This window comes from Bradysia coprophila, chromosome X (genome assembly GCF_014529535.1).
Source record: "Bradysia coprophila strain Holo2 chromosome X, BU_Bcop_v1, whole genome shotgun sequence".
In the NCBI taxonomy this organism is placed as follows: domain Eukaryota; kingdom Metazoa; phylum Arthropoda; class Insecta; order Diptera; family Sciaridae; genus Bradysia; species Bradysia coprophila.
The window spans coordinates 5,094,184-5,108,611 of record NC_050737.1 but is presented as its reverse complement, the minus strand read 5'-3'; the positions used below and the strand labels follow the sequence as shown (position 1 = coordinate 5,108,611).

General features: G+C 33.0%; 1 protein-coding gene across 2 annotated transcripts in view; it reads left to right on the top strand.

Annotated features, from left to right (window-relative positions):
• The first annotated feature begins 525 nt into the window (after positions 1-525).
• The window catches only part of LOC119084970 (pituitary homeobox homolog Ptx1), a 47,152-nt gene continuing 33,249 nt past the window's right edge, over positions 526-14,428 (top strand). The window contains exons 1-2 of one of the 2 annotated variants that reach the window (XM_037195130.1): positions 526-1,590; positions 13,962-14,385. In XM_037195130.1, coding sequence (XP_037051025.1) covers positions 14,070-14,385 — 316 coding nt within the window. In that variant the 5' untranslated portion in view covers positions 526-1,590; positions 13,962-14,069. The remainder of the gene's footprint in view (positions 1,591-13,961; positions 14,386-14,428) is intronic. The other variant, XM_037195124.1, reaches the window with a different exon arrangement.

Here is a 14,428-nt window from a genome sequence, read left to right as displayed (position 1 = left end):
TTATCAACGTTTCAGTGAGATAACGGAGCCTCTGATGAAGTATATGAACTGAATAACTGAATACCTTTACCGAATTATTATAGCGCTTGTCTTCGGATTTCTGTATATGTTTCGAAAAATGCGTGCTACAATAAAAATTGTCTGTTTTTTTTTCTTCTTTCGACACGCACACACCATCTCAAAAATTACAGCAGGAACGATAGCGCACACAATTGTCTCTATTTCACATTTGCGTAAAATTTCCCATTCACCGGCACTCTTTACTCGAACCGAATTTTCCACCGAATCGAAATTGATTCTGTCCCCCTCCAACCGAACACCAGCAGAACGGCATTGTGTGCGGAAAATTTCAATAGGGTCGATTGACTTTTTCTCATGCATTTCTCGTATACGGATCTCACACACATTCAAATGGAACATTATACCGTATGCACACAAATACATTGACATTCCAACCTGTGGGTATACACACAGCATGGCCCTCGTAGTATAACCGAAAATTTCACTAACTTGACATTACGACGATATTACACACAGTAGCTGATGGTTGTTTTTTTTTCGTTCGAAATAGTGAACAGTTTGAATTCGTCGGAATAGTATCATCGGTTCGCAGTGTTCTTACACTTCATAATTGTACCATCACATATACAGTCACACACTATCAAAAAGCTCTTCGGAAAATCTTGGTTAAAACCAACCAGATGATAAATAGAGCCCCGAGGTTTAAATTGAATTTGTATTTTGTACCATCAAGTACTTGTTCCTTGTAACAGTCGATCGAACGAAGGAAGAAAAAAAAATACGGAATCGAATAACAAGAATTTTGTTTTTTTTTGTGTATTCTGCCGTTTCGGTGTTATTAATTCGTTTGTCGTGGCTATCGGTATTAAGGGTAATCTTTGTGGGTCAACTAAGATTTTTTTTTTGCTTGACCAAACTGTGCGTCGCGTGAAGTTATAATATTCGGATACTTTGCAGAGACTATAATCAAAACTCGACTATGCAATTCATACGTACGTGAATTCGTAGTATTTGTAACACTTCTAGTGTTAAGTCGTGGTAGTTTTTCGTACACGAAATTGATGTGCGGTGTGTAAACAAAAAATTTACTCAAAAGATTAATTAATATTAAAAAAGAAAAGAAAATTAAAAGAACGCTGAGCAAACTACAAACGATTATTAGCTTGAACTTTGATGATGTCAAACTGTGTTAATCCTTAAAATAAAAAAACAAGAGAAAATAAATTGCTTGGTTTCAGCGACTAAACAGCAGATTACACTGTTGAGTGGTCAAGAGGGATTTACGAAAATATTTTATATTTTTTTTGAAATATTTTAAGTTTCAAATAAATTAGTTTTCACGTGCCGGGCTGTGATTGACACAATAAATATAATTTAACGACAACAACAACAACATCCAAATGCTATCTAGTGAGTCTGGTTAAAGATGCGTACATAATAATCAGGCGAACGAAATATTATCAAGTTTCTTGATGAATGGTTACAACGGAACATAAAGTGAATACACACAATTTTCGGAATTTAAAATTTTTCTGTTGGATTGAAACCAAAAATAGGAGATTTTTTTTGGTAAGTTAAACAAGCACTTATTCTGTGTGCAACTCGAACACATTATATTGTTGGTCGTTTTTATTACCTTCCTGATAATGCTTACGCAGTGATAATATTTATTATTACAATAATTTTTACTGTAAAACCGCTTCGCTTTAGAGTCGACGAAAAAAACGTGTCATAAAATTTGAATATTTACCAACTCTTTTTTGTGTAAACGAAAATGTTTTGGTGGTTCAATTTGTCTGTTACATTTTGTGATTGTAAAGAGTATACTATCGCGTATCAGCCGGTGTGTGGCAAAGTACTCCGTTTTGGAGGAAACGGTAAATTCAACTGAAAAGAATTGCGAACCTTGCGAAGCTGGCAACTTCGCCGTCGGCTATTTCATTTGCGATTCCATTCACATTTGCATATTTTATCAGAGTTTGCCAATCGAACTGTTCATTTAGGTGGAACATTGTTGAATGAATTCTTCTAGGAATCGGTCTTGGTATTCTTCTCGCTTCTTGTAATCTTGTTATCAACAACAATTACATTCCAATCGACGTTTTTCATTCCACATGCGATATACATTCGTAAATGTCGAAACGTTGGTAATGCATGTGGAGTTGTTACTTCTTAAATTACGAGACTGCAGTAAAATTAATGACAAATAGAATGGGGTTACATTTTTTGCATCGAAACCATCAAAACCCTACCGTTTGCAAAGGGTTATACCGACAAAATAGAAACAAGGGGGGAGGCTGTCTTTATCCACAGATAGACAATATTTCCTATTAAAGATATTTCACTTTTTCACAATTTTGTTACAAAATTTGCAAACGAGGAACACATACTTTGCTATCAGTTTTGCAATTTAAATTGCCGTCGGCTTCGAATTAAATAGCTTTACGATTCTGATAATTATGTTGCATAGCCAATATTCAGTTATATACCTTTGTACAGTTAGTAGTAAAGGGATTGATTTTTAATATAATTTTATAATTGTCATACGTTTCATAAATTGAAACCTGCCTTAAATAACTTAGAACAATTGAAAGGGTATGTTTCTGGTGTTTCTTGACTCGGTTTCGCCTCTCTGATAGCACTGTCAGTACGTTGCCTTTGTTCAATAACATTCACACCGAAACAGATATTTCAAACTTTTTATCCCTAGTTACTCTCTCGTTTCAAGGTTTAGTGGTTTTTTGTGAATTTTGCATGAAAGTGTGTCGGTTTTCAAAATTCCGTGTGTGTATGCAATAGTCATTCATATAATTCGTATAGCTCTTTTAATTGATTTCATCAAACTAGAGATACGCAGATGTTTTTTGTAATAACTTTTTAAAAACTTCCCAAACTTCTACATCTATATATCTGATCTGAGGCAAGGATGATTTATGTTAAGGTGTCATACAAGCTGATATGAGTGTATTGGAAATGTGCTTAAATTATGTAAAGTCGTCGTATGTATTCCATGTAAATGACAATTTATTTTTGAAAACATTTCGTTGTTGAATGCAATTGTTGCTTTTAATCCTCAATACAGTTTTCGACCAATATTTGTTTCCTTAAAGTTTTTGAAATTTCCGACCATTTGCAAATACTGCAGGGACTATTCTTGCCAATATAAAATTCTCAAATTTGCTTCATGAGAAATTAATAACTCCTAAAGGGTGTGTGTGTATAACAGACTTTCTAGCAGAAGTACAATAAATCAACGGGATACTGGTGCTACTATCTCCATCTTCAGGAAATAATTGCCGAGGTAATGGGTATTGATCCTAAAATTCCCGGTGTTTTGTAAACATATTAGGCAGATATTGAGCTGAAAAGCATTGTCAGTGTGACATTCATCTTTCCAAATAACAATAAGAAGAGAGCGGGGTCTTTCTATAAGAGCACAAAGTCTTTAAAAACACGTTAGTTTTGATAAATTTTTGCTACCAGTCACCATTATTTGCGTAGCAGCAGCCGAAGCGCGAATCATTTGATATCGAAAACGAAAACATGTGTGTCTGACAAAGTCAAAAATTTGGTTGTAATCTGTTTGAAATATACAGATCAACGAAGTAGTAGATTTTCCGATTATAGGTTTTCCGTTTATAAGAAGCTATAGCAACATTCAATTTGCGATGAGTTTTCTCATTTTACAAATTGTCACTACACATTTAGCATAGCGGATTTGTTTTCACTTCAAATCATCAAATTAACAGAAGGTGATCGATAACAAATCCTCGACCTATTTACCTCCTATTTGATCGAATGGATGGAAATTGATTGTGTAAATCCATTTCTTCAGTTTTTAAAGTAGAGACATTAACACAAAGAAGCAAATTCCGTAGGAGATTCGTTAGTATTCCGGTTGCAGTATGTTGGTTTATGTTGTCATTATGATTGTCCTTTGTTCTAGTTACTTTTGACTGATAATTGTAACGCTCGGATAGTTCGTTGGCACTTGTCTTTTTAGCAAGATTTCATTCGTTTGCTTTCTTCTTTAGATTCAGATTTATCGGGAAACTTGAGTTCAATATTTTAGAAACATCGGCATCAATTGGTAAAAGTAATCGTTGGCATCCAGTTAATGTGGTATCATATATTGAAATGTATGTTAAAGCGAATGAAGTAGAACATTTTGTAGCAAACACAGTGAAACACAACTGAAGTAACAGATACGCGAACAATTTCTGAATGGGTGAGAAACGTTGCCCCGTAGAAATAAGAGTAATTTTCCTAAAGTCAAATTCGATTAACATTACTGACGATTCGGTCAAACAATTCTTTAATTTGATGACATACTCGACATATTCGAATAAATGAAAATAGATTTATGTCCAACCATATGACCTAGTTGCTAGCCCCTTACTTTCTCAAGTAGAATTGTTCCATTTCGAATTGCAAGTGTGGCATTACCATAATATAGTATATGTATATGCCACACTGCTCTTCAAACTATTTTTTTCCTTTTTTTTGTGATACGACATAAAACAAATAAGATTTTCTTTTATGACTGTTGCTCTTCTCAGTGCGTTGATGATATATACGAAAAGGTAAAAAGATTAAAGTTGTGGTGTAAATTCTAATAAAAAGCAATAATAATTACAATTAAAGTCGCAGTCAGTAAACAAAAACGTAATTTACTGCTGCACAAATAGAATGTTCGCACAGAGATTGAGAATGAATGATAACTTAAGGTAAATTCTGACTAATTAGTGATGATAATGATGACAATCGTGATAAAAAAAAAGTTATCATGATAACGGGTGGTGTGTAGTTGATTGCCTCAATAAAATCAAATAAATAGTTTTGAGACGGTTGAGGTTTGTATATAGAAAAAAAGGTTCTTTAGAGTTCTTAACAACTTGCAATTGTACCATGGCTCCGTCATTGGAACAAAACTTTTTTTTTGATAAATAATTACCTTCACTTATAGCCGTTCATACGCAGTACAAAAACCCATAACAGAAACGAATACAGGGACCAAAAATAAAATAATATTTTGTTGTAGCACAATTATGTTTACATAAATTTGTAATCTTTATGATTCGAATATGCAATGCATACATAATAACGTAACGATAGTAACACAAAAAATGTAGTCCGTATAAAACTACACATTGATTTTACCAACTGCTTAAATTAAGTATTGACTTATCAAATCGGTCTAATTTTACTATGTCAATATTAATAATGAAAAGCGAGTGCTGTTAACATTCATAATTAAGTAAGCACTTCAGACTAGTCACTACAATATTCAACAACTTCTACATTATAATCAACAATTACAGATATTGAACGAACAAAGTGATAAAAATATTCAACTTTTGGATTTAGGAACTTGCAAATCAATGATTGATTTGGATTTAGACAAGGAAAGTTATTTTCTTTTTCTTGTTAGCCTGCAGACATTAGACGTTTCTATTATTTTGATAAAAGAGAATTTAAGACGTTAAAGTGCGTTAACAAAGAAAATTTACGTTTGGTTTCTCAGATCGCACTTTACAATATAGAACCGATTGAGTATCTTTCCGAAAGCACGGTCAATCACATTTCCAATTGGAGTCAATTATTTCCCCAAAGAAATTGAATGATGAAGGACTGGGGCATTCATAAAGAATAAAAGTCTGCATAAAAGGGGAAAGGATGTATTCAAATGTCATTTCGCCTAACAAACAAACAAACAAAATATTTCAAATCCATCCGCGAGTATCCTCAACAACAAATATGTCAGTAATTTGTATATGCCAAAGATGCTCACAAAATCAATAATGAACAGTTACCCTATGTCTACTGTAAACAACAGTGTTGTATTTATTTTGTTAGCTCTAGTGTTGTGCACAGTTGTTTATTTAAAACAACACGGGAGCATAGGTTTTTTCACAAAGAAAGTGTTTAATCTGTTAGAAAAATAAAACAACACTTTCCAAAAGTAATGGCGGTATGGAATTCCCCTATAAGAAAGTAGAGACCACCTTAGCCTCAAGTGTTTTTCTTTATAACTAAATTGGATCGTTGTGAAGATAATAAAAAATAGAAATAAGCTCGCAATCACTCAGTTGAATTATTATTTGCTGCGGGTCAGGTCAAAACAAAGAAGTAAAACTTTCAACTATTACAATCCAATTCATTCTCCATGCGATATCCACGTCCACGTAATAATACATAGACGGACGTACATGTCGTAACATTGGTAATACATGTGGATGTGGAATGAAGAAAGAGAATTGGATTGTAATAGTGACTTCTTATTTTCCTCCGTATGTATTGCCAGATGAATATATCGACGTAAAGTTGAGCTGCACTGTAGAGTTTCTATGAAAAAAATATCTATTTTTCTGTGAACTAACTTCACTGTAATTACATTTCATGGAAATTTACCAGAGTGAAGTTATTTCACCTGAAAATAGAGCGCAAAGGATGAGGTACTGAAAAAAATTGTGGCGCCTCTACAGGCCAACCTCCTTTATCTCTCATTTTACATATATTTTTGACGTACCGTGTTGCCAGCTACTAAATGGTGTTGCCAGCTTGTACCTTAAGTGCCAATTTCGTGTTAATATTGTCAATTTCAATGCAATGTAATGTATCCAGGCAGCTTAAAATAAGCGGTTGGTGTAATAAATAAAACATAAAAAATTTAAAAAATTTAAAAAACTTACCTTTAAAGTTCTTTCCAATCTCGAATTCTCACTCTGCAGTTTCATTTTGTTGATTTATTTTAGATGTAAGAAGTCAGTAGATAATCTTGTCATACTTCCCTTTGTATATATTTCGTCTAGAATTTGATGCAATGCTTTTTGCTCCACAAAACACTTATTTTACTACATACGACTATAAAAATATTACGCAGAATCAAAGCTGCTCTCAAGACACCTATTGTAACAAAATTAGGAGGCACCAAATGGGACAGTATCCGCTTGCAAATTTCATAACACTTCCAATAAAACGAATGCTTGGCAGAACGCATCGCTTACTTCAATTACTCGGCAGCGCAACGATAAAAATACCGAAAAATTCTAATTGTACCTCTGGCGACCGTTTCAGTATGTTGGAGTTGCTTCTGAAGAGTAAATAAGCGGATACTAAGGCATTGATCAAAATATGACCGATGAATGTTCCTCAGTTACTCATTTATATGAAAATATAAATTTAAAAGAAAAACTAAGAATTCAAAGATGGATGCAACAGTCACACACTGTAATCCAGTATTTCTTTTTCAAATTCTAAGGGTATACTAAAATAGCACAAAACGGTGCACAAGAGAAAGTCCAAAATACACTCTTCTGTGCTATTCATTACTCTTTTATTTATACCAAATAGAATTCAACCCAAGCTTCCTGAGGACATCTTTATTCACACTGTTGAAAATTTATTCGCTGCCTTCTGCTTGATTTGGTTAAAAACACAGAAAATTTATATTTTTAACTTAATTAATCAATATTTTCCACCTCAAAGAAAATAAAACAAGTCAACCGCTTGTTGTAGTAAATTCATTAAGTTGGACTTAATTAATCGACTTAAGTCTGCCATTTTATTTATATTCGAAAAACCAAATAATACGAAAACAAACACAGATTTCCACCAAAAGGAAAAGACCGTAACAACAAAAACAGCAAAAAAACAAACATAAAATGAAACAAAAAGAAAAACACGAACAAAATTTCACATTCAAAACAACAATTCAAAAATCTAAAAAATAAAATTTTATTGTTGCTGTTTTCAGTGTGACACCTTTTCTTAAATAAATTTAAATACGAAATTCTAATTGTCAGATTTAAAAGATTTTCGCATAATCTCGACTAATGACACAGAGCTTATTAAATGATTATCATTAATAATAATTTCGAGAACCATTTAACCGCAATTTAAAGTGCAATGTATATAAAACGTATATACGTTTTCGTATATATAGAATAATATGGCAATACCAATACGAACGGAAAACCAACGCTTATACCAAAGTGAATCCTTGTTTATCCTCAGTTGATCTCTAGGATATTATATTTTAATCACTTAGCTTAGTCAGATTGGCTGATGAACAAAAATGTTGACCAATGTTTTGATGTGTATAAATATAAAATGTTTAAAATTTTTGCGTAATTTATAAATCATTTATAATAAATTATTGTTTTGTTTAGAAAATATCTGAGATAATTAATTTGCAAATGATTTATAGTTTCGCTAGTTTTTTTTTTAAATCCAAAAGTCGTTTTATGGGTACGAATTTTGACAGGTTTTTGGTTATCTTTCGTTAAACATTTTGTCAATGGGATTGTTGTAAGTTATGCAAGTGCACTTATCATAACTGCATTCGCTTATAAAAATTAAAAAGAAAATAATAATCTTAGGATTACATCAAATCAAATATGCTGTTTCGACAATAATGGTCGTTCCTTTTTTTCCACTGCAACAGTTACTAGTGTCTAATTCAAGCCGTAAGTGTGTCTAAAATTTGAATTTCAAGTAAACGATTCAATGAAAAAGTGAACCGAAAATGAAGCTGCGTCAGAAAGTATTACGCACTTTCCATTTTGAATTTCAACCGTACTTACAGCCTCAATTGTTATGCTCTATTCAATAGAGTCTATTTGGCTTATACTCGCGTCAAATCGCAAAGGTCAACTTTGCAGTTTTATTGTAAAAGAGTTTTTCATTGTGCAGTAGCAATGGCTTTTCTAATTATTTTGGGCTTTCTCTCTGAGTAAGATGAATTGTACATTTTGTCCGTGATAAAAAGAAGAATGTTTGAGAAGCCTGTCCTAATTTGCGACCATTTACACATAAAAGTATCGGGAAATTTATCAAAGATGTCAACAAAATTTGGCATATACCTTCTTCATCGGGTTGTATTTGTTATGTACACAAAATCAGCTTTATAAAAATTCTAAAAATTATGGTTTAGAACTCATTTAAACGGTTACTTCATTTGTTATTGACTGCAACGACAAAAAAAGCAGTGAACTATTAGCCAAATCAACCATATAGCAAAATAAGTGGTAGACTAATGAAGTACAAGATTTGCTATTATTCCGTTGAGAATATAAAACCAAGTGAAGTAAAAGATTCAAGAATTTAAAGATCAATGAAATTTTTCTCAAATTTTAAATAAATTGAAGAATTTATACCGAACATCCATGAATTTTATGAAATTTATAGGAATAAAGCTCAAAAAACGACCCAGCAAATATCTAGTCTGATATAATGCGATGGCTGTTGAGTTGAGGATGGTTTTCTAATAACTTCGGTTTTTCAAAGCTTATAGATCTTATGTGTAAAAGTCTGACCTATCAATAAGAGGAACTAATAAAATTAGTGGTTGGGTTTCCCTTGTAGACAGTCATCACATCTTTTTCTCGATGTTTATTCAATAATTTCTTTGTTCTATTCTTCGACCGAGTGTCGCAAGTGTTAATTGACAACGGAAGCGGCTTCCGAACCTAACCGACTCAAACCAGAAATCACCTACTTGCAAAATCCCTTTCTTGCTGACGAACTGAAATATGAATACAAATTACATTTCGTTTGAAGTTACCCTTGAGCATCGAATCGAATAATTGAAAAGTAATTTCGGACTTAATAGCTACCTACACACAGGGCATTTTGAAAACCGACACATTTTTTGTTTCTGTGTTTTACTTGAGTTTCGGATTCCTCCATTACACAAAATTCAATAAAAACCCCGGTGAACCCATCCACGAAACAGAAAATGTTCTGGTTTTTAAAATTCTGCGAGTTTAATTGCAATTTAGTAGTTTTAAAAACTGAAAATACAATTGTTCTAATAATTCACGTTGAATATTTGAAATCATGTCTAATATTCGATTTATGACACAGTGACACTCTCAACGTGAGAGATTTTTTTTTTTATGATCGATGAAAGTTTCAAGTGCTTTTTTGATTCATAAAATATCAAAATTTCGTTTGTATAATCAAGAAAGCAGAGATTAGTTTTTTTCGTTAGTCATGGCATATTTGTGCTGAATGACAGAACCATGACTAATGATTACTTTCGCATTTTTTTTCGGTTTGAAATTGATAATAAATTGTATTCTCGTCACCATCCTGACGTATTAATACACATACCGTGAGCGTTTATCTCATCACGTACACTTCCACTTTCATCATATCGACTGATGTAAACCACCTCTGACGATACCGATTACACAATATATCTATACATTTATTGAAATGATTCAACTAGGCATCATTTAGACATTTTCGATTTTTGTAAAATTATGCACAAAAAATTCAAACGTTATTCACAACTGCATCTTTTATATTCAACAATTTTAACATATTTTTTACCATAAGAGCGACACAATCCAGAGATTATTTCTCACTTTGATCGCTGTTGTCAATAACAGATGATTAGCCATTTCTAAATAAAGTCAATCGGTTGTAAGTTCCATGCAATGGTGAATGGTCCAATGAAACATTCTCTTCATTTTGTGATGCAGATAAAATTTGACGAAACTGTAGCTACCTTGAAGGTACTCTCCTTAAAGTTACCACCCAAATCAGTTTGGTCTTACTTGAGACACATCAAACTACATTGCAATTGTTGTAATTTTTCGTCAAACAATTTGCGTTGTTTTTCTAAGAGACTGAGTTATGATAACGAATACTTAAACAAGCACTTCAGTTCTTTACACTCACAGCATTACAACCAACACATTGTTTCGAGTTTGGGCTTAGTTTAATAAACATTTTTCAAATTTATTGGAGCTTTATGACGGGATTTGTTGATTGTATTGAATTAGGAGAGAAAGCCGTCTTAAATGTGACAAAATTTTATCTGCAATTTTATACAAGAATATTAAACCCACATTCTCTATTGCATTACTCCGATGATCTCTATAGAACCAAGTAAACGTACAATGATCGAAAGAAAACTAACTGAATGTTTTCTCAACCACAAACAAATTGATCTCCTCGCCATACCAATACCAACCAGTTAATGAAAAACCACGGCATTTTTAGCGTTCCTAACGTTTAAAATTATGTATCCTGGACTCAATGAAAATTTACTTTATTACACTACGACATCATCATTCATTATGTGAAATAAGTACCCGAAAGTCGCTGTAAAACACCTCATTAATAAATTTTCATTCTGCGCTATAGCTAGAATGTCGTTGCACTTAATTATAAATAATAGTCCACCGGAGTACTATAAATCTGCTACATAGATTACGCAAAACAACGGCTTTTCGGAGGAGACTTTACATCATCCTAAAGCCCGTCGGGTTAAGTATATAAATAAACACACCTCTTGCATGTCCTATATAATATAGAGAGAAAATAATACATCTCCACTCTTATACGTTGTACATTACCTAAGTAAAATGTATCCCTACACTCATATATCCACTTTTGGTACACATATTTTATTCTCCACTTTACAATGGCCGTTTGGTGTTCACATTTTCACAGCGACCCAACATATTATATCCCCAAATGTACTCTACATAAAATAAAGCTTCAGACGTATAACACTCATATATTAAACTCACTTCTTTTACTTTTCAGTTACGTAGATATATACCAATACCTACTTAAATGTGTACGAAAATGGTTTCGTACATTTATTTTAAATGAGAGGAAGAAAAAGAATCAACAGAAGAACAGAGTAGAAAACCCTTTAGTGACCAGTTGTTTTTAAATCTGCGAAGATGGCCATATATAGAGTCAGGTCCCCAAACAAAGTCAACAAAGTCCATGCCAAGCAACAGATCAATCGATTTAAGGAGCTTAACTGAGCTTGAGAGTAACTTTGTTCTCTCCAAAATGAACATTTATGTAACCGTTGAAGATAACCCCAGAAAATGTTTGCTGAAGTTTTTTTTTTGTGTGTGAGTGTGTGTGTCTGTCTACGTTTTTATTTAAAGATTTTTCACTTTCGGAAGCTTTTGTGCGATGAAACTTTTTGACTTTCTGGGTCAATAAAATTGGAATATACTAATTACACATTTCTGCGAATATATCCGCCCTATGATTTCGTCACGTGCTATCGACACGATTCAATGGACGATAATGTTGTCCACTATAATACCCGGAATCGGAATTCCATGGAATGAATTTGAAATAAGTCAACGTAAAAATATATAATTCACTAAATGAAACAGCTTTAAGCTTCACGTTGCAACAAAATGTTTTATTGCTGAGAATATGGTAGGCAATCAATTTATTTCGCAAATCGGATTATTTCATCGGTGCCTTCGGCTGTTTGCCATAAATGTATTGAATCCAAGTGGATTTGTGTATTTTGTGTTTTGTTTGTTGTGAACAACCATCTTGTCTATAATTTCGGATAACATGCAGTGGGAACATGTAAATTTATGCCATTTTGTGTGTGATAACGTACACACTTCGGACATTTTCGAAAATATTTTATTGGAATTTGTGAGTTTGACTAGATGGCTAAAGACATTTTTTTTATCAGGCTTAGCGTAAATGATGTAATTTTATTTGCATTTAAGCTTAAAGTCAGTGAATGATTAGCTTTGAGTGATGAAAAAAACTGAAGAAGTAAACGTAAATATACGTTCAATAGATGCACTTATTATTTAAAAAATAATTCTTTTGATAACTTATCGCTGATTTCAATTATTAAGCTACTAAGAAGAGCTTTAAAATCTAGTTCAAGGCAATCTATTTCCCACATTTCCTGAAAAGGTAACATGCTATGTCTCAAAACATTCATGAATATTCTGTACATTGGACCTCTTTTACAGACAACAATGACCAAATAAATGGATGATTTCTAAATAGCAAAATGTTTGTTAAAACAAATGAAGTAAAAGATTCAAATCGTTTGTTTGCAAAAAGGAATTTGAGGAGTTTGACAATTCTTCAGATTCCACCCTTGCTAGTCTGACGATTTTTTTTGGAGACAACAGAAATTAGCGACTTAAAGTCGTTTTGTTAATTTGTTTTATGTCTGCAATTCATTTCCGAAAATCTGCAATGGATATACTGCTCAGCTTGACGATCGAATTATATATCGATTTGTAACATCCAATTTATAAGTCGACATTTAAGCTACAATGTACCTAACATTAATGACCAGTACATGATTACAATTATGTCTGACAAACTTCAACCAGCATTAATATATACAGTTCGTCGAGCCTCGAAACTTATTTTATGAGTCTTGCTGCGTTAGTCGATGACTCGTAATTCTCGAACGAGAGTACTACAAAATAAAATGTTTTCATTCAGCTGTAGTTAATTACATCCCGCAAGCTTTATTTACATACCAATTACAGTTGTCGCTGCGTACACTTATATGCACTTGCAATTTCTTGTTCGTGTATATTTGTTCATTAAAATTTATTAAAACGACAACCCAGCTACCACTGTGTACACGTATGGAATGTACATATACAGACTGTCGTCATTTGTGCAATTTCTGTTATACAGCACATTATTGTACATTGTTGAAAATATGAGTATATTATTAGTATGCGAGGGCGGAGCATAATCAACCCCAACATGAGGTAGACATAAAATAAAATAAAGCATGTAATGCTCCGTCGTACACATATATATATCCAATGTGTACTTTCTACTCAGAGAATTTGTGTAATTTCGAAAATCTTTTGGATTCCTCAAATTAGCTCGAGTGAATAAATGGGTTATTTATCTATGGGATACCTCGTAAGAAAGGCGTTTCATTTCAGATTTTATTTTCTTTATTAACTTCATTAATCTGAAGGATTTTATTGATAATAAAATAAAAACCATTGTTGGTGGTAAGAAATTTATTATGACGACATTTGAGAGTGGTGGACAACGTGTAGTATGTTCTGCTTGCATGTTTATATCAAAATACATAAATGTGAATAGCTCAACCCTCATGACATTATTCTAATAGATTTTCCATTTTTCTTTTTTCTACTTTCCAGAGAACGTGAGAAATAAAAAAAGGCAAAACGATTCATTTACGGGCATATAAGGACGCCCTCACTTACGGAGGCCACAATCAATTTTCCACCATATTTCCATCATCAATCATGGAACGTGGTGGACTGGAAAATATGTCCGACTCGGCCGGACTCTGCCTGCAGGACCTGGTCGGTGGCAGTAATAACGGCAGTGGTTCCGGATCGAATAACAACAATCCAGATCACTTGCACAATCATCACAGTTTGCATGATTCGGTTGCGGCTGCGGTTAGTGTGTCATCTGCCATAACCGGATTAATGTCGTCGGGTGGTAGTGGACTTAGTCACTTACATCACAATTCACATGATGTGTCGAATCATCATCATCATCACAGCGTAGTGCCTCATACACCTGCGTTACATGAACCATTAGAGAAACTAAAATGTAAGTGATTGTATTGATGTTTTGTTAGAGAAAATTGTTTTTC